This window comes from Sinocyclocheilus grahami, unplaced genomic scaffold, assembly GCF_001515645.1.
Source record: "Sinocyclocheilus grahami isolate Dianchi unplaced genomic scaffold, SAMN03320097.WGS_v1.1 scaffold56.1, whole genome shotgun sequence".
In the NCBI taxonomy this organism is placed as follows: Eukaryota; Metazoa; Chordata; class Actinopteri; order Cypriniformes; family Cyprinidae; genus Sinocyclocheilus; species Sinocyclocheilus grahami.
The window spans coordinates 966,335-989,780 of NW_015505235.1; the positions used below are offsets into that span (position 1 = coordinate 966,335).

At 38.7% G+C, this 23,446-nt stretch overlaps 1 protein-coding gene across 1 annotated transcript in view; it reads left to right on the plus strand.

Moving 5' to 3' along the window:
- Positions 1 to 23,446, plus strand: part of grm8a (glutamate receptor, metabotropic 8a) — a 194,804-nt gene that overhangs the window by 139,844 nt on the left and 31,514 nt on the right. Inside the window, exon 7 of the mRNA XM_016270430.1 lies at positions 14,652 to 14,852. Coding sequence (XP_016125916.1) covers positions 14,652 to 14,852 — 201 coding nt within the window. The remainder of the gene's footprint in view (positions 1 to 14,651; positions 14,853 to 23,446) is intronic.

Sequence of the window (23,446 nt, forward strand, 5' to 3'; positions counted from 1 at the left end):
CATCCTAGGTGTATATGACTTTCTTCTTTCAGACGAATCCAGTCGGCGTTATATTAAAAATAGTCTTTAATCTTTCAAGCTGTTTAATGGCACTCAGCGGGTGTTGTAGTGCATCAGAAATAAAAAGCGCCCATCCTTAAAAAAAAGTGTCTCACACGGCTCCAGGGTGTGAACAAAGGCCTCTTGTAGCGAATCGATGCGTTTTTGTAAGAAGAATATCCATATTCAAAACGTAATAATCACTTTAATCTAGCTCGCGCCAACAGTCCTACACGGAAGCAGCTCCGGGCGGATGACGTATGAGGTCAGCGGTGCGCATGCGCCGGTGAGTCTCGTGAAAACCAACGTTTGTTAACAGCAAAGTTTCCTTACTTTAGCAAAGGAAAACCAGTCTCCTCTTGGCTTATATCGAAATCCTCCGACATTCTTCTTTACAAATCCTCGTTTTGCACTTCTCATTACTGACCGTTGTTTTGTTTCGATCTCTCCGCTGGGTTTAAACGTGCGTCACTTCTGACCTGACCTCATACATCATCCACCCGGAACTGCTTCCGTTTACAACAGTGAGCGCAAGCTAGATGAAATTGATTATTACGTTTTAAATATGGTTATTTTTCGTACAAAAACGCATTGATTTGCTACAGGAGGACTTTGTTCACCCCCCGGAGCTGTGTGAGACACTTTTTATTAAGGATGGGCGCTTTTTATTTAACTTCTTTTGGACTGATTCCCTGCAACACCTGCTGAGTGCCATTAAACGGCTTAAAAGATCAAAGACAATTTTTTATATAACTCCGACTGGATTCGTCTGAAAGAAGAAAGTCATATACACCTAGGATGACTTGAGGGTGAGTAATTTATGGGCTAATTTTCATTTTTGGGTGAACTAACCCTTGAATCTGTTAATACTAAGAGAAGTACAGCATTAAACCAGTGACACTGGACAGTGTCTACAGCAAAATCCCATTCTTATCATTTAGCATATTGAGGAGCAGGTCAGTGTGTGCGTGTGTGTGTGTGAAAGAAAGAGAGAGGGCAGTCAGCATGACAGCAAGGCGGCTGTTCTCTCATGCAGAAAGTGCCGGAAGCGTCTCACCCTTCTGACATCATTCATTCTTTATGACAACCCCCCACCCCCACCCCCCTGTCCAGTCTTTAACCACATTCGCATTCACAAGGGCACCACAAACAGGAACATGCAACCCTACAGAGAGAGAGCAGAAGCTACATAGAATCAGAACAGAATCAGTCCATGCCACACCAGATGCTACATGATACAAGCGATAAAAACCAGGACTGCTATAGTCCTACAACCTCACCCAACAAAATGAGCCCAGACAAACCAGGGTCAGACTAACAAAGTGACCGTGACTGTCGGTCAACAGAGCCTGAATATCCACCTTGAGCTGCAACATTAGAATTCAGATAACGCAGCCGTCTGCTGAGGCGCATGACACCAGATTTTAAAGGAATAGTTCACCAAAAATCTAAATTTGCTAAAAATGTACTCACTCTGACACAATCCAGGATGTAGATGAGGTTGTTTCTTCATCAGATTTGGAGAAATGTAGCATTCCATCACTTGCTCACCAGTGGATACTCTGCAGTGAATGGGTGCCGTCAGAATGAGAGTCCAAACAGCTGATAAAAAAAACATTAATAATCACAATAATCCAAAAGTAATCCACACCACTCCAGTCCATAAATTAACATCCTGAGAAAAGCGGAGTGTTTGCAACTTCAAACTGTTGGTTCCTTTTAAAATACAAGGCCTCTGTCCATATTGATTTCTCCAATGAAAAAAGATATGCACAGATCAAGCATCGTTTGCAAGCAAAACATAGTTCTAAAAAATTGAAAAGATTTTGATGTAAGAGGACAAAAAGGGATAGACTTTTTCACTGGGGGAAGCTGTTGAATTGTTTGTATAACAGTCCATTTCAAGGTTTACATCCTTAACCTTTTTTTGTTCATGGCTGAATACTGCATAGGCAATGATATGTAAATGTAAGTGTTAATATGTTAATAAACTGTTGTTTGTGCAGCTTAGTTGTAGATGGAGCTGCAATGCTAATGTTAGATTATCGCTACACTGCACATCAAACTTTTATTGTTTCAAATGAGCAGGAAAATCCACAATACGACTGACTATATAATACAAAAAGAAATAATACACTCAGAGCAGAGCTGCTATTAAATCTGCAATATAGAAGAGAATGAAATTTGCCATTGAGCAGTAAGAAAGCCATTGTGAGTGACACAGGATTTTAATGTCTCTGTGAATGTGCGCTTAGAAAAGTGCACCAGGGGAACGAATGCAACCCTCGGCTTTTATATTAGGAAACTTCTGCCATTTCTGATAGAATGTGCTTGACATAATGAACATAATTATACATCACACACACCGCCACCACTCACATTTTGTGGCGTCTCAGTCATTCGCAGTGTGAGTTGTTTTTCGCACCCGAAACACAACAACGGCACCATCAGGAAAACTTCATCACACTGTTTCTTCAAACACACGAACAAATCATCACACCCAGCAGTCTTCATGAAAGCTGCACACTGTTTTAGCAACTTAGTTGTAGCAGATAAATATGGAAGCTTGTTTCCTCCACAGGATAAAAAATAAAGGTAACTGTGACTTTTTACCTCCCACTTCTGACTTCTGAATTCCCTCAGAATTCTTCAACTTACAATTCTGACTTGAGTCTTGTGAGTTTATATCCTGCAAATGACCTATCAGTAAGCCCCTTCCCTCGAATGCAGATGAGGCAATGGCAGTCGAGTATATATATATTTCTCGTGGACCGGCTGGACAGGTATAGTATTATAATAGCATTATATAGTGGTTCAACGCACAGATCGGACTATTTTTTTGGATAAGCAAGAAAAAAAATATTTAAAGCACAGAGAATAACAATGCCGTGAAGGGTTTTTGACATAGGCTAATTTTATGTGTAGTCATAATGCAGGTCATGTGTGCAGAATCAGGGGACACAGAGCCCAGGGCTGTGTTTTTATGACTATGTCTAAACTTAAATATTAAACCTCAGTGTTTAACAAATTTTTGTGCTCCAGACATGAGTTATTCCTCAAATAATGTGTCGTGCAATTTTTTTCCCCCAAATCTCTCTCTCTCTCTCTCTCTCTCTCTCTCTCTCTCTCTCGTCCTCACAAAGATACGGATGCGCATTAGTGTTGACATGGGCGGTGATAAAATTGTGGCACTGTTTTCCCAAGAGCCGATCCGTCCTTTCAGCCGCTTGATTGTAGGGATTTTCACATCATGCAGAGTTGCGCTTTTATTTAGTTATTTATGTCATCTACAGCATTCAAAAGCACCGAGGGTTTGAACAAGATCCCACTGATGCTTTATGTGTGCGTTTCTTTTTGTTTCTCTCCTGTTTATAGTCTGTCAAACGTGTTGTTGATTTGGATCAGTGTTATTTTAGTAACACTGAGATACTAAAATAGGCTTTATCCATATTTTGAACCGTAGTTTGAATTTTTGTTATTTTTGGTAGTTTGGTTTTCATAGTCATTTATTAATTCTTCAGTCTGTCATTTATTAATTCTTATTTCAGTTTCAGTTATTTTAGTACATCGAGCATTTGTACATTTAGTAACATTTAAAATAAGAAATGTGAGAAATGCCTTGGCAACTAGCTGAATTTTAGTATTAGTTTATTTTTTAAATAAATAACTTACTGATCGCAAACTTTTAAATTTGTTCAACAAATATATTATTATTATTAATGTGTTAAAATATGTTATAAATATTAATTATTATTCTAAGTACCTGTAAAACACTTTTGTCAACATGTTGTTTTTAAAAATGCATTTTTGCTTAATAAATGCATTAATTTCTAAATAAAAGTATAATAAAGGTATAAAAGTATTAATTTGACTAATAGTATACATTTTTAATTTCTGAAAAAAATAAGCAAATTATGGGTAAATAAATAATTACATTTCCCAACTTCTGAATGATCGTTTATATTATATTATATATATTTTTAATCTTAATACATAATAGTCAGCGACTGAATGAGTGTGCGATTTGGAACACATGCATGTTACTGGTCTGATTTAAGGATAAAATATTAACCCTTGAGGTGCTGTTTATAACTATTTTGTAGTTTGAGACCCTTCACAGACTGTCCTACAAATCCAAATGCTGCTTGTGAACTTTCTATCTCGTCATCTTGGTTGTAAAGTTCTTGTTCTCACTCCATCTCGGTCACACTGACAGCGATTCGCTGTGACAAAGCAATTGGAAGTCATTCATTTTAAATGAGAGCTGGTCATTTGAGGAGATGTGAGCTGCAGCAGCCGCTAGTGATGAGACAAGTTCATTTTATGCAAAAATGATGCAGTGACTAATTGAGTAGGAACGCTATCTTTAACTTTACAGCATATAAGGATGAGGTGCTATCGCAGTGCCGTGCAAAAGCACTTTATTTCTGTTTCATCTGAAACTCTAAATCAGAATGCAAAAGTGAACAAACTCCCATGTGAGTCTGATAAAAAGACAAAGAAATGTTTCTTCGTCTCCCTAAATAACAGCACTATTAGCTCTCACTGGGAAACAGGCATGGCATTATTAGCTGAACGATGGAAGTCTGACGTTCTCGGCTGTACTGAGAGTTTTGTGGTTCATCATCGCACTTGTGAAGATCACGCACTCTCTTCAGATTCATTGATCTCTCAGACATAAGAGTGCTAGTCTTCTCAGACAGGAGAAGACTAGCATAATGGAGTAAAGGGGTTTTTGAAGACGGCAGGCGGTGTTTGGAGTGCCATGCTGTGAATGCTAAAGGAGCTGCTTTTTTCCCATAATAATTCACATGCTCGGCTTTTATTACAACATCTTCTGGCCTTGTGACTATCTATCTATCTATCTATCTATCTATCTATCTATCTATCTATCTATCTATCTATCTATCTATCTATCTATCTATCTATCTATTTTGGTGAGTAATGGAAAAAAACAGAGAATGATTCAGATCTGTTTGTTTTTAAGGGGAGCATAAATGTAGAAGTTTACTATCATGAAAGCATGTCTTGTTCATATTTAGCCTAAAAATCCAAAATTTGCATTAAAAAAATGTAGCCTAATTTTGATACATTTACATTTTTATGTTTTTAAAAGTTACAATATTTTCATCATAATAAGCACACCAGTAACTCTAACTAATGTAATGCATTAAGATATTTTCTTTTATTTATTTAGTTACTGTAGTTTGTTAGTTAGTTCGGTAACACTTTCTATGAAGCCCGTATTTATAATACATTATAAGGGTATTGTCATGAATCTGGTCTATGAACTTCCATCTGCTTGCCACCAGAGGTCACCTTTCCACTACTATGGACTCTTGCACCACACCACTGTTGCAGTTCACCCGGACTACAGTTCCCATCATCCATTGCACTGATTAAACACACACAGTTGATTGCACACAGCTGTCATCAATCACACCTTCCCTATATAACACTCACTCTGATCCCCGTCAAGCTGCCGAGTATTGTTTAGCACATATCACTCTTCTAGCGATAGCTGCATTACGGAGCCTTTCCTAGTTCCCAGTTCTAGTATTAGTCTAGCCACTTCGTGTTGCCTTGTTGTCTGTTTCCTGACCTTCTGCCTGTGTTTATTGGATTACCCCTCTTGTCAAGCCCTCTGGATTCTGTTCGCCGATCGAAGACCCACGCTAGCCTTAGGAATACTCTTGTGTCTTGCCCTCTACATACTTGTTGCCATTGTCTGACCCTTGCCTGTCTCTACCATGTCTATTAAAAAAAGCCTTGCATATGGATCTGCACGTCTCACGTCTCGTTCGCCCCGTAACAGAATACTCGGCCACACAAGGATCCAGCGGCTTTTCAAGTGGACACTGACCAGGTATGGACATTGCAAGACTACTATTAGCCCTCAAACAGGGCACACGATCGCTCGAGGACTATATTCAAGAGTATCTGAACTTTACTTATTTTTCTGATCTGCCGGACTGTGTACTCATAGACTTCTTTTGTGAGGGCATTAATCAGCCGCTCAAATCACGTTTAATCCGTGAAGGTCCCCGCTCATCTCTCAGTCAGTTTGTGGACTATGCTTTGTTGACTGTTGGTTCAACGTTCACTTTGGGGTCGTGGAGGAACACAACCCCGCACTCACTCGTGTAATGGCGGCCACACTAGAGCACGCTCACAAAATGGCGGACACAACAGCGCCCTATTATTTACAGCTGCCAGTCCTGAATCAACTCAAGTCACAGTTGATCGTCATAAGTCAAGTCACAGTTGATCATCATGAGTCAAGTCTAGTCACAGTTGATCGTCATAAGTCAAGTCTAGTCACAGTTGATCATCATAAATCAAGTCAACTCACAGCAGATCTTCATGAGGCAAGTCAAGTCACAGTTAATCATCATAAGTCAAGTCAAGTCACAATTGATCTTCCTGAGTCAAGTCAAGTCAAGTCACAATTGATCATCCTGAGTCAAATCAAGTCACAATTGATCTTCCTGAGTCAAGTCAAGTCACAATTGATCTTCCTGAGTCAAGTCAAGTCACAATTGATCTTCCTGAGTCAAGTCTAGTCACAGTTGATCATCGTGAGTCAAGTCAAGTCACAATTGATCTTCCTGAGTCAAGTCTAGTCACAATTGATCTTCCTGAGTCAAGTCAAGTCACAATTGATCTTCCTGAGTCAAGTCGATCGTCCTGAGTCTTGTCATGTCCTGTCTGTTGCACCCAGATCTTCAAGGTCAGTCTTTCGGTATCCCAGTCTGGTATCTAGTGTGAGGGATACACCACTGGTGTCTGCACGCACAGCTGGTATCCCCAAACCCACTCACTCTAACCCTTCTGTTCCTGAACTAATTCCCCTGTCTGAAGTGTTTCCCCTGATGGGGATTGCTTTTTTGTGTGTTTGGGCTGCATACACCACCACAGAACTCCCAGAGTCGGCGGCGCCCACTATTAGGTCTCCAGGGGTGGCGGCTGAAGCTGCAGAATCTCCTGAGGTAGTGGTGCTCACTGCTGTGTTCCCCGAAGCAATGGTGCCCACTGCAGTTTCTCCTGAGGTGGCGGCGCATGCTGCAGAACCTCCCGAAGCGGCGGTGCTCGCTTCAGCTCCTTGCGTGGTGGTGGCACCCAGAAACGCACTTTCAAACTGTCATGTCAAGGTCGAAGGAACCTTTGCCGAACTCTCCCTGTATCCCGAGGGCACTACTGTAGAACCTCCAGAGGTGTCAGTAGTACCCACTGGTGAACTCTTTGTCTGTCCTGTCACGGCTATGGAGGCCGTCGGTGAACGCTCTGCCCGTCCTGTCACGGCTATGGAGGCCGTCTGTGAATCCTCTGGCCGTCCTGTCACGGCTATGGAGGCCATTTGTGAACTCTTTGCCTGTCCTGTCACGGCTATGGATGCCGTCGGTGAACGTTCTGCCCGTCCTGTCACAACTATGGAGGCCGTCTGTGAACTCTCTGCCCGTCCTGTCATGGCTATAGAGGCTGTTTGTGAACTCTCTGCCCATCATGTCATGGCCATGGAGGCCGTCTGTGAACTCCCTGCGTGTCCAGTCATGGCTATGGAGGCCATTTATGAACTTTTGTCCTGTCCCGACCCAGCCAAAGAGGCTGCCTCTGAACTCTCAGCCTTGTCTATCACACCCAATGTTCTGTCTGTGTTGTCTGTCTCTGCTCTCTCTACGTTACAGTCTCTGCCATGGTCTCCTGATCGGTTTGGTCTGCCGTGGTGGTCTGCTGTCTGACTCTGGTGGTCTTCTGCTCCCCCGTGGTGGTCTGCTGTCTGGCTCTGGGGGTCTTCTGCTCCGCCGTGGTGGTCTGCTGTCTGGCTCTGGTGGTCTTCTGCTCCGGTCTGGTGGTCTTCTGTCCTGCTCTGGTGGTCTTCTGCTCCGCCGGGGGGATCTTCGGTCCCGTCTGCTGTGGTGGTCTTCAACTCCACCTGTACTGCCGGCTCCGCCCTGGCTCTCTGCTCCGCCGGTCCTGCCTCAGTCCCCGGTCTCTCCACTTCCACGTGGACCTGGCCCGCCATCCCTCCCCCCTGTTCCGCCTATGGACTCTTGCACCGCACCACACCACTGTTGCACTTCACCCGGACTACAGTTCCCATCATCCATTGCACTGATTAAACACACACAGTTGATTGCACACAGCACTGATTGCACACAGCTGTCATCAATCACACCTTCCCTATATAACACTCACTCTGATCCCTGTCAAGCTGCTGAGTATGGTTTAGCGCATATCCCTCTTCTAACGATAGCTGCATTACAGAGCCCTTCCTAGTTCCCAGTTCTAGTATTAGTCTAGCCACTTCGTGTTGCCTTGTTGTCCGTTTCCTGACCTTCTGCCTGTTTATTGGATTACCCCTCTTTTCAAGCCCTCTGGATTCTGTTCGCCGATCGACGACCCATGCTAGCCCTAGGAATACTCTTGTGTCTTGCCCTCTACATATCTGTTTGCTGGTGTTTAACCCTGCCTGGTTCTGACCATGTCTTTGAATAAAGCCTTGCATATGGATCCGCACATCTCACATCTCGTTCGCCCCGTAACAGGTTTTCTTAAGGCATTATAATGAATGCATAATGCATTATAAAAAAACGTATATGTTATATCAACTCATGAATAATCATAACAACAATTATAAATCAAACTGATATTACAATTAAAATAGTTCAAAGCAAATGTGCCATTACACATTCATCTGATCTGATCTTATGGCTGTTTGAGATCATTTTTTTAATTATTATTATTATTACTACTTATAAGTGGTCTTTGACCGATTTAAGTAAAGTAGCATAAGAAAAATGGCAAGATATGAGACTTATAATACATTATAACTATGATAAATATTATCCATTGTAAAAGTGGATGCAACGTGTTCATTGTGTTATAAATCATCATACTCTTAAAAGCTATAACCACAAATAAGTAAATATTATAATATATTAAAACTGTTCTTATGAATATTCATGAGATAATACAACATATAAGTTTTTTTATAATGCATTATGCATTCATTATAATGCCTTAAGAATACCCTTATAATGTATTATAAATACGGGCTTCATAGAAAGTGTTACCATTAGTTCTTGTAATTCGCATTATTTTAATGGCGATTCATATTAATTTTCTTATTGTTTTCATAAAAATGCAATGCCGATACAGATTTTTTTTAATTTGTAAAATAAAATAATAAATTTAAGGTTGTGCACAATACTACAATGATGTATAAATACTTATTTAAATATTATTATATAGTTAATATTAATGTTCATATTGATTCATTATTTTTGTCATTGTTATAATTTAATTTTGTTTTGTTTTATTTTAGCTTTTAATTTAGCGTTTATCCTTTAGTTTTTATTTAGTTTTATTTTATAATTTATTTAATTGTATATTTTAAAATATAATTATTTTTATTTTATTTTATTTAAATCACAACAATGGGAAATTGAGGTGGGGATGTGCGTTAAAGGGAGAAAATTATTTTTAAAATATTCTCTCATTTGATCCTTTAGGTTTTCTAGTATATGAGCTGGACATGTTTCATGAGGTTCCTCCCTATTTGTGCATTGCTCATAATTTTTCTTTTTTATTTCTCCATATCGCCTCGTGCACTGAAAGCAATGAATCCACTCTCTCTATGTGCGAGACTCCTCTGCTGCGCTGTGTAATTTATTACCCTGATTGAGTCGTAATTAAAACCCAGCGTCCTCAGTTGGGACTCGCACCTTGCCGTGGCTCTACTGAAACAGGAAGTCCAAATAAACGCACAGGCATGACTTCCTGTGCAAACGCCACACCTGGCTGCTCCGGCTGATGAGACGAATCTGACTGTTGTTAGATTGGTGTCAAGAGCTCACCTGGTCTCGCCTTCCCAGCAAACCATATCCCAGCAAGCCCTGGAGAGCACAAGGTGGCAGAACCTCAGCCGCAACTCTTAATGCGATTTCACGCTCCGTCTTATTGCCAACAATAACGTGCCACGCGTGCTTTGACTCTTTCTTCCACGAGCAGAGCGCTTACACAAAGACTAACCTGCTGAAAATTATAGAAGGGAGAACGGTTCCAAATAAAATAACTGATGTCAGGATGTGTTTAGCCTTTCCTCAAATAAATCAGAGCTGCTTAAAAACACGTATTGGAGCTCTGACAGCAAACAGGGCTGCTGCGTGATTCGTAATGACTCGGGGAAAGAGGGCATCAGGTCTCGGACAGCATGAGTGTCAGTCTCATTTTGAAGTTCAGGAATCCCATCAGCTTGGAGAAATTGCAGTGATGGGTTCAGAAATGTGCTGTCCAATGGCAAACAGGATCGGCTGTCTGGAAGCCGGTCAGACGCATTGGATTTTTGGGCTGTTTTGCAGTGGCCACAAGCAGACGCGTCATTCTGTCAAACAGTGTCTTTTCGGTTTGATTTTTAACTACTTTATCAGATATGTAATGTGTTAATAAAAATTGCAGTCTTGCTATTTCAAGCTAAATTTAAATAAGTTCAGAAATGTGCTGTCCAATGGCAAACAGGATCGGCTGTCTGGAAGCCGGTCAGACGCATTGGATTTTTGGGCTGTTTTGCAGTGGCCACAAGCAGACGCGTCATTCTGTCAAACAGTGTCTTTTCGGTTTGATTTTTAACTACTTTATCAGCTATGTAATGTGTTAATAAAAATTGCAGTCTTGCTATTTCAAGCTAAATTTAAATATATTTAGTGATTATTATTATGCATTGAGAAAGATAATGCTTGTGAGGTTGTGAAACTGTAGCTATTAGAAAGACAATGAAATGCTGGTGTGTACTTACATATTTACACATTTAATCTTCACTTATTCATATTTTTAATTTAAAATCTAGTTGTCCCCTGTTGGGGATTAAAAAAATTATTACCAAAAAAAGATTACAAAAAAAAAAGATGTTAAAGCAATAAAAGAGGACGCTTTAAGCGATGCTTAATGTGTGTGTGTGTGTGTGTTTATAGAATTTATGTTTTTACATGGTTGACTCATTTCATTTCATTTCGAAATTCAAGAAGAGAGATCTTGCTAATTCACCTTGCCCAATGTTATATTCATATGTAATTTCTATTTATTTATTTTATGTATTTATGTATGTATGTATGTATGTATGTGTTTATTTATTTTATATATACTAAAATATTTGTCAATATTTGATTTATATTGTATTAATATTAATATGCATATGTATTGATATGTTAATATGTTTGTTTATGCATATTAATATTAACATTGTTTATACATAAATATTTACATTTAATCTAAGTGACTATATTTGTTTATACAGTAAGTAGAAGCCAGGAGCATAAGAAGGGCACAGGCCAAAAAACTCTCATATATAATAATAAATTATATATTAAATATATAAAACAAACACACACACACAAATGAAATAATGTGTTTGGATTTTTGAAGTGTTTATATATTTTTACAGATACAGTACATGTATATACCTGAGATACGCCTGCTTTGCAGAATGACAGAATACTGACCGGGTGTCATTTGTTTGCAAATGCAATGATCTATTTCTTATTTTAGCTTTAAAAACAGCCCTGAAATGCATCAGTTCAAGTGCTGATGTTGACAAAGACAGGTACTGATGTTTCTCCAAGCTTGTCTTGAGTAAAGCAGTCAGATGTGCATATAATATGTAGCCGAAGTGTCCTCATTAGCATAAGATAGCATATAGAATGGTGATTATTGTCTCAATGTTGGCACACAGAGATGTAACTCAGAGAGAGAGAGAGAAGGAAAAATTTGGAAAACGGACAATTTGAGCATATTCATTTCACTGCCAGTCATTACGATCTGCTCTGAATTCAAGCCAGATATCGTACTTTTTCTACGATACTGTCAGCCTGCTACAAAACTAGAGAGCGGAAACTATTTAGTCTTTTTAACAGTAGTTCTCCAGAGATGGAAGGGAAATGTGAGCAGGTCTTCGATGAAAGGGAGGGAATTTAATTTGCGCCACTAATTGACATTTAATTTGAACTATTGTTGGTCTCATTAAGCTGTCCGTCATCCGTGTTGCCATCAATCACTCAATAAGCATCAGTTTGTTTCCTTTCCTGCTCAACAGAGACACAGAAAAGCCTGCACACATACCGTAATAAGCATAAAACAGGACATTGTTGTATGATTATTGTATTATCAATCAAAGCCCCAGCTCTGAATCGAAGCAGAGCGCGTGAACTTGTGTATTGTGGCACTGCTGGTATTGGCTGCATGTGAGTAATCGCTCATGTTTGTATGTTTCCTCATTTGTAAGTCGCTTTGGATGAAAGCATCTGCTGAATGAATAAATTTACAACAAATAAAAGCCAAATGCTGTTGTATTTATGGTTGATAGAATACTAGCTCTCTATTTACTGAATACTGCAATATTATATTATATTATATTATATTAATGTTTTATGTATACTTACATATGTGTGTGTAACTTTTGTAATGTAAAATGTTAAAAAAGTTTATTGTTTATATTCTTTATTATGTTATTTATTTTAAATATTCAAATATAGTATTTGAATTGTTAGTCTAGTTTTGTGTCTTAACCTGGTATATAGATTTTATTTATATTAGATATGTATTTATAATATATTTAGGTTTGTATTATTTTATACATTTATTATTTTTATTATATATAGAAATTTACATATTTATTGTTATGTTATATTATATACTATATATTTTATACTATTTTAAATGACTTCATTATATATTTATATTAGGGCTGTCATCGTTAACGCATGCGATTTTACAATCCTTAACGCGTAAAAATTATTTAACGCTGTGACGAGTGGGGGCGGGGCCGAGAGCCGTGGGAACGGAGCGAGGCCGGTGGAGTAATTGATAATGAGCGACACCTGCACCACTCACCGGTCTCGAGTCCCACAGAGGAGCTCCGGAAGGATAAAAGGAGGAGTGACGACAGAGAAAGACGAAAGAAGTCCAGGCCTTCAATTACTCCACCGGCCTCGCTCCATTCCCACGGTTCTCGGCCCCGCCCCCGCTCGTCACAAACGCAATTAACACAATATTACTAAAGCACAATTTCTATTCTAACCCTTTAACCCAATTTTGCTACTCTGCTTGCGATTACATCATTTTAAGCCGCTAAACTCCGGGAAAGTTTTCAGTCCAATAATTCAGTAAGCGAATGCATTCAAACAATCCGTCCAAAACAGCGCTAATATAAGGGAAACCAGACTGATTACATCAGAAATTGCAGAGAGAACAGAGACTCGCGTTGCGTTTTAAGTGAATTATTCATTCCAGTGTGTTTCGCTTTTAAACACGAGCTCTGTCATATTCTGTGATTGTCTCTGAAGAGCGCGAGCGAGCCCTAACACGTTGCGCTGTGTGAAGTACAGACTGAACGGATTGTCAACCCATCCCACCGCTGTATGGCCAGATGAGATGCAAACTACGTTTTCTCGACTGGATAACCAGTCTCGCTAGTAAAGTTTTGATGACAAAATAAACATTTGAAACAAGATAAACGGTCTATGCTTAATTTCATGAAGTGTGCGATTAATCGCGATTAATCACAGAAAAAGGATGTGATTAATCAGATAAAAATTGTTAATCGATTGACAGCCCTAATTTATATTTTGCTCAGGTTTATATTATTTTATGTATATTTGTTTTTTTATTACATTATTATTTATATTTATAATGTATTCAGGATTATATTCATTTTCTATATTTATTACATTATTTATACTATTATATATTATAATTTATTATATGTTTTAAATATTCACCAATATGTTTCACCAGTAGGCTTCCAGCTAGTATTGCTTTCCGAACATAGTTCATGATTTTGATTGTGAATGCTCTGTCATTGTGGAGGTGTGACCACAAATAAACCTGATGTTCACCTTGTTTTGACACTGGGAGTCAGTTTTCTCTGGCCTGTTGTTCTGTGTGTCGTATTAATCACACTGTTCAGGTCGAGTAATCCATCTAGTTTTTGGAAGACCAAATGCATCATTTTCCCATTGCTCTGAATGTGCTATAAAAGTGGATTGGATTTCATTTACAGGAGCCTATTAATTCCTCGCTGACAGCAGAAACGATGGAGGACTCCAGGTCTTGCTAATTCACCTTGCCCACGTTTTATTTATCCTTCATTGTGTCGAAAACCGTGGCGTGAGAAGAAAGATCTTCCCGGAGGCATCCGATGCTAAAATACACCAAGTTGGAAAGCGCTCTGATGATTATGAGAGAAATAATCATAGATGCCCAAGCCAAATTCAATTTTTGCACAACAACAGCTGGAATATTTGTTCCGAATGGCAGCCGTGATATTACTTTTCCCGTCTCGAGAGATATGGAAGAAAATATTTGTTTGGAAAGAACACATTTTTGCTGCTTTAACGGGCAAAACATGTGCATCAGATGGCCGGCGCACGTGCCTCCTCGAGGATTTGATTAGCTAATTACTCTAATGAGTGCATACATTTGAGAAACATTAAATAGCAATTTATTATGAAGAGAATGACTGCATCTGCAAGAGTGGATTCTCCAAATTAAACATCATATGCTGAGCTCTCAAAAGACCATGTTTGTTCAGGATGTGTGTTTTGTATGTGTTTGTGCAGGTCTGGAGAAGGTGGGCCGTGACTCCAGTTACGAGCAGGAAGGCAAGGTGCAGTTTGTGATGGATGCGGTTTATGCCATGGCACACGCGCTTCACCGCATGCACAGGGACTATTGCTTTGGATACCCCGGCCTCTGCCCCCGCATGAGCAATATCAATGGAAAGGAGCTGCTGGGATACGTCCGGCACGTTAATTTCAATGGTGAGTGCTTGGATCTTCAACTGCACAACAATCAGACATGTTCACAAGTCGCAGGTCTTTCAGGGCCGAGTCTAAATCAAGTTTCAAGAGTGCTGTTCACTGATTTAAGTTGGTCAAGTGCAAATCAAATTTCAGTTTCTGCCTATAATGCTTAACAGATACTTAGTTGCAAATACCATTAAAAAGTTTGGGCTCAGTAAGGTATTTTTTATGGAATAAATTATTATTTTTATTCAGCAAGGATGTATATATTACTATATATATATGACTTCATAAATATTTATACAATAACAGTATACAGTACTGTATACTGTATATATTTTATTTATAAAATGTCTGCTATATATTTACCACACATACTATATATTGTAAAATTATAATTATATTACTTATAAATTTATATTTGGCTCACAGAAAGGTCTAATTAAAGTTATTATTTGCTAATAATATGCACATGCAAGGTTACAATGAGTGCGTTTACATGCACCTTCTTAATGCGATTATAATGAGATTTTGGCAATATTGCGATTAAACTTTACCTCATGTAAACGCAATACTTCGATCTAAATAATGCGATTAAGCTCATAATCGCAGCAAGAATAATCGTATTAACATAAGTGGCGTATGCCAATTTTAATCGAAATATACAGGCATGTAAACACCTTAATTGCAGTTTTGCCGCTCTGACCAAAGTGCACATGTGCTCATGACGTACATGAATGACATGAAAACACAACTCGCTGCCACCAGTCTCTGTTCCTTATCCTCATCCAGAAATGGCGAGTAGAACGCGACGGCAGTGTAGGCAAACGAATTGCCATCACATTTCTATGGCGCCGAAACAGCTGGATGGCTGTATTCAATACAGCCATACAAAAGTGTTTTGCATTAGACATAAATAGGCGGCCAGTTAACACACCTGCTCTTTCTGAGTCTATCATTTGTTCCGTGCAGTGGAGTATGTGAATAATGGCAGTGAAAAATTTACCACAATTCTTAGCGATTAATAAGAATAATGTAAATTGCATGTAAACGGGAGTGAAGAGCTTTGCTCTTGACATGTAAACATCGTAATGCGATTATGTCCTTACTCTGATTATTGGAAATAATCGCACTATTCGTGTGCATGTAAACGTAGTCAATGTTGTGAAACGTGCAAGAACCAATGCCATTAGAATGGAACAAAATGGAATTTTGTGTTCCATGAAAGAATGTTTTTTGCAACACGAGAGTGAATAAATGATGAAAGAGTTCTCATTTTTCAACTATTCCTTGAAGCCATATAAAGTATAATGTGCATTAAAGCCATATTAATGGAAGTTATTATAAAGTGTTATGCCATATTTTACTATGCGGCACCGTGGGCATGTCTATTACCGATGCAGCTTCTCATGTTAGCTGCCAAGCACTTGTCTATGTACATATTCAAGTGTTTTCACTAATTTTTCATATTTCCAGCTTCATTCATTAATTCTCGCAATCACAGATTGCGGTTCTTCCCTCTCGTCATGTTTGCCATTTCTCTGCCAAGTTGCACCGCAGTCTTACAACACCCCTCAGTGACCCTTAACATCATCACACATGCATCAAAGCAGAGACTGGGAAATGTGAGTTAAGCGCATACAGGGGTGCTCATATTTCTTCTTAATGTCCCGCGTGCCTCTTAATAAGAGAGCATTATAACTCGTGAGGCAAGAGCTGTGCGTGATTGACTGTTTTCGTTTCCCTTGTGTGCCTTGAATCGTGTTGAAACAAAAGAAGTTAAACATTCTCTTTGAAACCATATCAAACGATTCATTTAAATATTAGTTTTGCTCTGTGCGTCTTCGCTACTCTTTCATTTTTCTATCCCCCAACTCCGGCGTTTTGTTATCATCTGCTTATGTTTGCCTTCAAGTTGTGTCATTTGCATAACTGCAGTTGAGCGATTAAGGTGGGGTGGCTGCGTGGGACCATTAAATCCTCATTAATTCGCTTTCTTGCGGGCAGTGCAACCTGGGTTATTTGTTCCACCACCTTGCGTTCCTCATCGACTGTATTTGAAGTGAAAGACAGATACGGAAAATTCACTGACAGCATGTGCATTCATGAATGTGACCAGAAATGTCATTAGAGAAAGAGACCTGATTGCTGTTATTCTGCTGTGTAAGTATGACGTGTATTGATTGCACATTTCGATGAAGTAATCATTTTAGACTTAAAATTATTGTGATGTGCTGTCAATAATTAGAGGAAAAATGTTTAATCTGTCTTCCTGTTTCATGAGAAGCAATTTTAGCATTTTAGAATGATTTCTGAAGAGTCATGTAACAGTGAAGACTGGCGTTAATGATGCTGAAAATTCAGCTTTGCATCACAGGAATGAATTATGTTTTAAAATATATTCATATAGAAAACAATGAAAGCCCATTTCTAATATGGATTAAAAAAATAAAAAAGGTAGGTTACACTTTATTTTGATAGTCCACTTTAGACATTCAACTAACTATAAGTAACTTTGCAACTACATGTCACCTAACTCTCATTCATTTGCAACTGCATGTCTACTAACTCTCATTCATTTGCAACTGCATGTCTACTAACTCTCAGAGTTAAAGTTTCTTATAGTCAGTATGTTGTGGACCCATCAAAATAAAGTGTAAGAAGATATTAAGCAGACAGTGTACTAATACTCTAATTACTGCTAGTTGACATTTAGTTTCAAAGTTACTTACTGTTAGTAGAATGTCTAAAGTGGACTCAAAATAAAGTGTTACCAAAAGGCAAGTGTGACTTTTTATCTCACAGTTTAGATTTTTTTTTTTTGAGAAAATTCGCAGAACTGCAAGATAGAAACTTAGAATTTAATATTCTATATTTTTATTTACATATAACGGGCTTATTATAGTTAACCCATAAAAACGTCTCAGGTTACTTATGTAACCATGGTTCCCTGAGTAGGGAACGAGACACTGCGTCCTCTAGGGGTCGCTATGGGGAAACCTAGAGGACGCAGTTCGAAGTTCCCATGAAAGGGAACGTCTCAGGTTACTTATGTAACCATGGTTCCCTGAGTAGGGAACGAGACACTGCGTCCTCTAGGGGTCGCTATGGGGAAACCTAGAGGACGCAGTTCGAAGTTCCCATGAAAGGGAACATTTTTTGTTACATAAATGATAATAAACGTTAACTGAAATAAAATATTTTTTCTAAATTGTAAATAAAACAATGATTATTGGAGTGTGTCTTACAAGAAAATATTATTTCAGCTACTTAATTTCATGTTTAATTCAATGTGTTACTTGCAATTTCTTTGTAATTATTTGTGAAATTTACTAGACATTTCTGAGTGACAATTGTTTCAAAATAGGCAACTTTTTTTCATCAGATCTATCCTTCAGGCCATAGATGTAGGTGACTTTTTTCAGTAGAAGAGTAAAGAAGATTGTTAGCTGAAACCACAGCTCTTGGTGATTCATAAAATGTACATCAATGTTACCCTCACTTTCAGAGTCAAAAAAGTACAAAATGAATGTGGCTCTTGGCGATACATTGGCATCTTATGAAGTGAAAAAATTTGTCTGTGCAAGAAACTGAACATTATTTACTACGTTATTACCTGTAATCCATTGCCTCAGTCAAATGGGAAAGTCAGACTGTTCTCTGCGAACTAGTTCTTTGAGTTAATTTCAAAGAACTGGTTCAAATAACAGTTTCACCAGGTTTCTCTTTATGAGATTTTGCTTAGACATCAGTGAGATCAATAGGGAACAAATGGAGACTTTAGATTTTCTCCTCACATGAAGACCCAAGAAACGTTTTCTCAAGAGTTTCAAAAGAGATATATCTCTTAAATATGTTATAAAGTTGATAGTTATATGAAACATAACTGAGAACTCTTATTTTGTCTCCTGAGCTACATCTCAGCAATACAATTTGCCACTAGAAATAGAAAAAGGAAATAAAAATAAAAATCGCTCTGACTTTGCCCTCGACCATTCTGGGAAAAGGCTATAGCTGCCAAAAGGGGCTGTTTAACGATCCCGTGCCTCTTTTTTTGAGCTGTAGTAACCTTTCTCAGCAGCATGAGATGGGCCGCCTGCGTGATCCCACAGTCCGCTGCAGACGCTTTGCTGTTATTGACACCCTCCTGGAGAGAATCAGAAACTCCCGCAGTTAAGAGTTCCTCAGAGTCCTGACACAAGAGCCTCAGATAACATCATGATGCTGCTGTAGTGAAGCAGATATGGACAAAAACAATGAGAGAGCGAGAGCTAAGGATGAATGCAAACTGATAGCAACCAAAAACTGTTTTTTAAATTTTTAAAGATTTTTAAAAGACCTTAAAGTCTCTTTTGCTTACCAAGGCTGCATTTTATTAGTTAAAAATGAAGTAAAAACAGTAATATTGTGAAATATTTATGATTTAAAATGACTGTTTTCTATTTGAAAATGTCTTAAAACATACTTTATTCCTGTGATGCAATTTTTAGTTTTTTACACTTTTTTCACTTAAAGTTTATTATTATGAAAAGTTCACAAAAATACTACTTTTAAGTTTTATATCAAGTTTATATTTCCCAAAACTTATTTTACTCTAAAATGGTGAGAAAATCAAAGCAATGAATCTAAACAAGTTGTGTTCCAAATGCGGGCATTTTTTGACCATGAACAGACCATTTAGCCTTCTCAAATCTTTGTGTGTGTGGGTGTGTGTTCACATAGCGAATACCTAAACCTTTACCTAGTTTTGTACCATTCCGGTGAAGTAAAACATTATTTAAAAAAAAAAATAAAAAAAAAATTTTGATAAAAAATGACAGAGGTGCACCACAGGGTTAATGTATGCATTTTTATGCTTATTAAACTTTGCAACATGCTCACATCTGGCTCTGTTTGGATTACTGTGGTCCATCAATGTGGTTCAATATCAGTTAGTGATTCAGCTCAATGGTTTTGGTGCAGTTAGAGTGCAACAATCTGCTCTACATGGGCTGTATTTCAAGAAATCAGAAACAGAAAAACATTTACGGTCAGATCCAAGTGGTGAATCGTGCTGAATGTGTGAATGAATGCTGATTTACATTGCGGTAGATCAGCATTAGGCCTATTTAGAGATTGCATTGCCTCTCAATGCTGGACACCAGTCATTTGTTATGATGACACTTTTATGGTCTGTTGTTAATGGCACGTTCCCAAAGCCATGCCTCCCAGACTGAAGTCTTCGTATGCACCGCTTCATTCACCAGTGTGTAGCCTGTCCTATTTTATATTTTCTTTGCAGGATCCAGACAAAATGATCCCTACTGTGAGAAATGGCAGTGTAAACTAACCCCGTTAATGTGCCAGCTGTTCTCAGGCTGAGTTTAAACTACAAAAAAAACTAGATATTTAAATTTTTGTCATTCGTGAGCAATGAGCACTGGTGTTTGGACAGACAAAACTTACTGGCATGATTTTAAAGTGTTGCTAGGGATTTCTAGGATGTTGCCATGTGGTTGCTAAGGTGTTTTGGGTGGTTGCTGAATCACCATGTAATACTCTGGGTTACTATTTAGGGTTAGGGGTTGTTCAAATCATTAAATATGCAATAATAATAAAAAAATAGTAATGTCTTGGGAAGCACCATTATGAAAATAGTCTGATGTCATAGAATCTCAGTATTAATATGATTGTGATGTTTTGTATTGTGGCATTATTATCGTAAAACACATTTTCCCCTCCAAATTCTCATTACCATAATGCAAATATGTAAAAATTAATTACAAATATTTTGTATACTGTATTACCATGCTGACTATTAAAAATAAGATCAATTAAAAATAAAATAATAACAATAATAATATAAATAATAATAAATTGAACTAAAATAATAGTTGTGGCCTAATGGTTAGAGAGTTGGACTCGTAACCCAAAGGTTGCGAGTTCGAATCTCAAGTCCGGCAGGAATTATAGGTGGGAGGATTGAATGTACAGCGCTCTCTTCCACCTTCAATACCACGACTGAGGTGCCCTTGAGCAAGGCACCGAACCCCCAACTGCTCCCCGGGCGCCGCAGCATAAATGGCTGCCCACTGCTCCGGGTGTGTGTTCACGGTGTGTGTGTGTGTGTTCACTGCTCTGTGTGTGCACTTAGGATGGGTTAAACGCAGAGCACTAATTCCTAGTATGGGTAACCATACTTGGCCACATGTCACGTCACTTTTGTATATATATATGTTGTGTGTGGCCATGACCATGATAGAACATCTGGATGCATTGTGATAATGAAAATTCAGTTTTAAGGGGTTTAATTTATTTGTCATTAAAATAATGTCACCATACAAAAACTTATTATTTGATTAAACTTATTAACTCTTATTTGAGTAAAATAACAGAGAAAAATGAGCAATTATGAATTTATGAATTTATGTGACCTGGAGCTGTTTTTGTGAGATTCACCTTTTTGCACCTATAAAGGAACACACTCACTCAGAGTATCAGAGTATTGAGCGGTAATGGTTGATGGATATCTTGGACGTCTTGGTGTTTGGCCATGGCCGATATCACAGGGAAAGTGAAAGGTTCCTCATTAAAGTGTCTAAGTCTGCTGATACTGTGGAACAATTACATCTAAGCGCCGGTTGATGAGTCAAGTCACCCGAACTGGAGCTCTCTCATTACTGGCCATCACTGCACTTCCTCTGTCCCTTCGCAGACCACACACACTGCATTAACCACTAGCCAGTGTGTGATAATGAACACAGTGCTGGCCGATTACAATGGGCAAATGGGAAGAAATGGATGAGTGTGCGTAGGTCCAGAAGAAGCCATTTAGAAGTGTGAAGGGTTGTAATATGCTCATGTGTGTTTGTGTGAGATGGAATGAATGGAGTTTATGAGTGCATTAAAATGAATGTTTGGAATGTGCACTGCCTAATGCATACTAATATTTAAAATAGTAGGTGAAATGGTGCACAGAATGCTTCAGTGAGTAGGATGTTTCATTGTTCTTACATGATTTCACAAAACTGTATGTGAGAGTGTCCAAAATTCCTTTTTTGTCACACCTGCTAATGGAATTTGAAACACACGTACTAATAAATATTTCTTACAGGCCATAAACTTTTCCCCCCCATTATTTTACATTTATAATAATAACAATACATGTTCTTAATTTTTTTTTATTCTGCATAGATTCTAGGTCATTTCTTGTTCAGGGTAGTTAGGATGCTCTAGGTTATTTCCAGGGTGTTTTTGGTGGTTGCTTAAGTGTTCTGGGTGGTTGCTTAGGCAATCTGCATAGTAGCTAGGTCATTTTTTGGATGTTCAGGGTAGTTAGGGTTTTCTAAGTTGTTTTCAGGGTATTTTGATGGTTGCTTGAGTGTTCTGGGTAGTTGATAATGCATTCTGCATAGTTGCTAGTCATTTCGTGGATGTTCAGGGTAGTTATGGTGTTTTAGGTTGTTTCCACGGTATTTTGATGGTTGCTTGAGTGTTCTGCGTGGTTGCTAAGGCATTCTGCAGAGTTGCTAGGACATTTCTTCAAAGTTCAGGGCAGTTGGGGTGCTCTAAGTTATTTCCAGGGTATTTTGATGGTTGCTTGAGTGTTCTGGGTGGTTGCTAATGCATTCTGCAGAGTTGCTAGGACATTTCTTCAATGTTCAGGGCAGTTGGGGTGTTCTAGGTTGCTTCCAGGGTGTTTTGGTGGTTGCTAGAGTGTTCTGGGTGGTTGTTAGGGCATTGTGGGTGGTTGCTAAGGCATTCTGAGTAGTTGCTAGGTAATTTCTTGGATGTTCAGGGTAGTTAGGTCATTGCAAGGGTATTTTTTGCTGGTTACTAGAGGGGTTTTGGGTGGTTACTGGGGCATTCTGGGTGGTTCCTATGGTATTCTTGGCTGTTTCTGTGGTGTTCTGGGTGGTTGCTAGTGTACTCTAGTTCAGTTGAATATTCAGTATGTGCGGAATCATCGCTAGTATGCATGCCAGTATGCCATTTCAAACATACCCATAGTTCACACAGTATGTATGCACACGCAGAAGCTTTTGAAGAGCAAAGAGGCCACAGAATCAGTAAATGGAAGTTGATACAAAGGCAGACGTCCAACTTGAAGCATCACTGCCTGCCGCCGAGGGGTAATCGGCAGCTCAGCCACAATTACACCCGCTCCAGTGGCTCCCTACATACGCTTATTTTTAGATTAGTGTGGTGAGATGGATGGAGCGGGAGGAGAGATTGTGGAAGTGTGCATTCAGACGAGCTGGGGAGTGTGTGTTCACGGTGTGTGTGTGTGTGTTCACTGCTCTGTGTGTGCACTTAGGAAGGGTTAAACGCAGAGCACTAATTCCTAGTATGGGTAACCATACTTGGCCACATGTCACGTCACTTTTGTATATATATATGTTGTGTGTGGCCATGACCATGATAGAACATCTGGATGCACTGTGATAATGAAAATTCAGTTTTAAGGGGTTTAATTTATTTGTCATTAAAATAATGTCACCATACAAAAACGTATTATTTGATTAAACTTATTAACTCTTATTTGAGTAAAATAACAGAGAAAAATGAGCAATTATGAATTTGTGGTGGAATGTGACCTGGAGCTGTTTTTGTGAGATTCACCTTTTTGCACC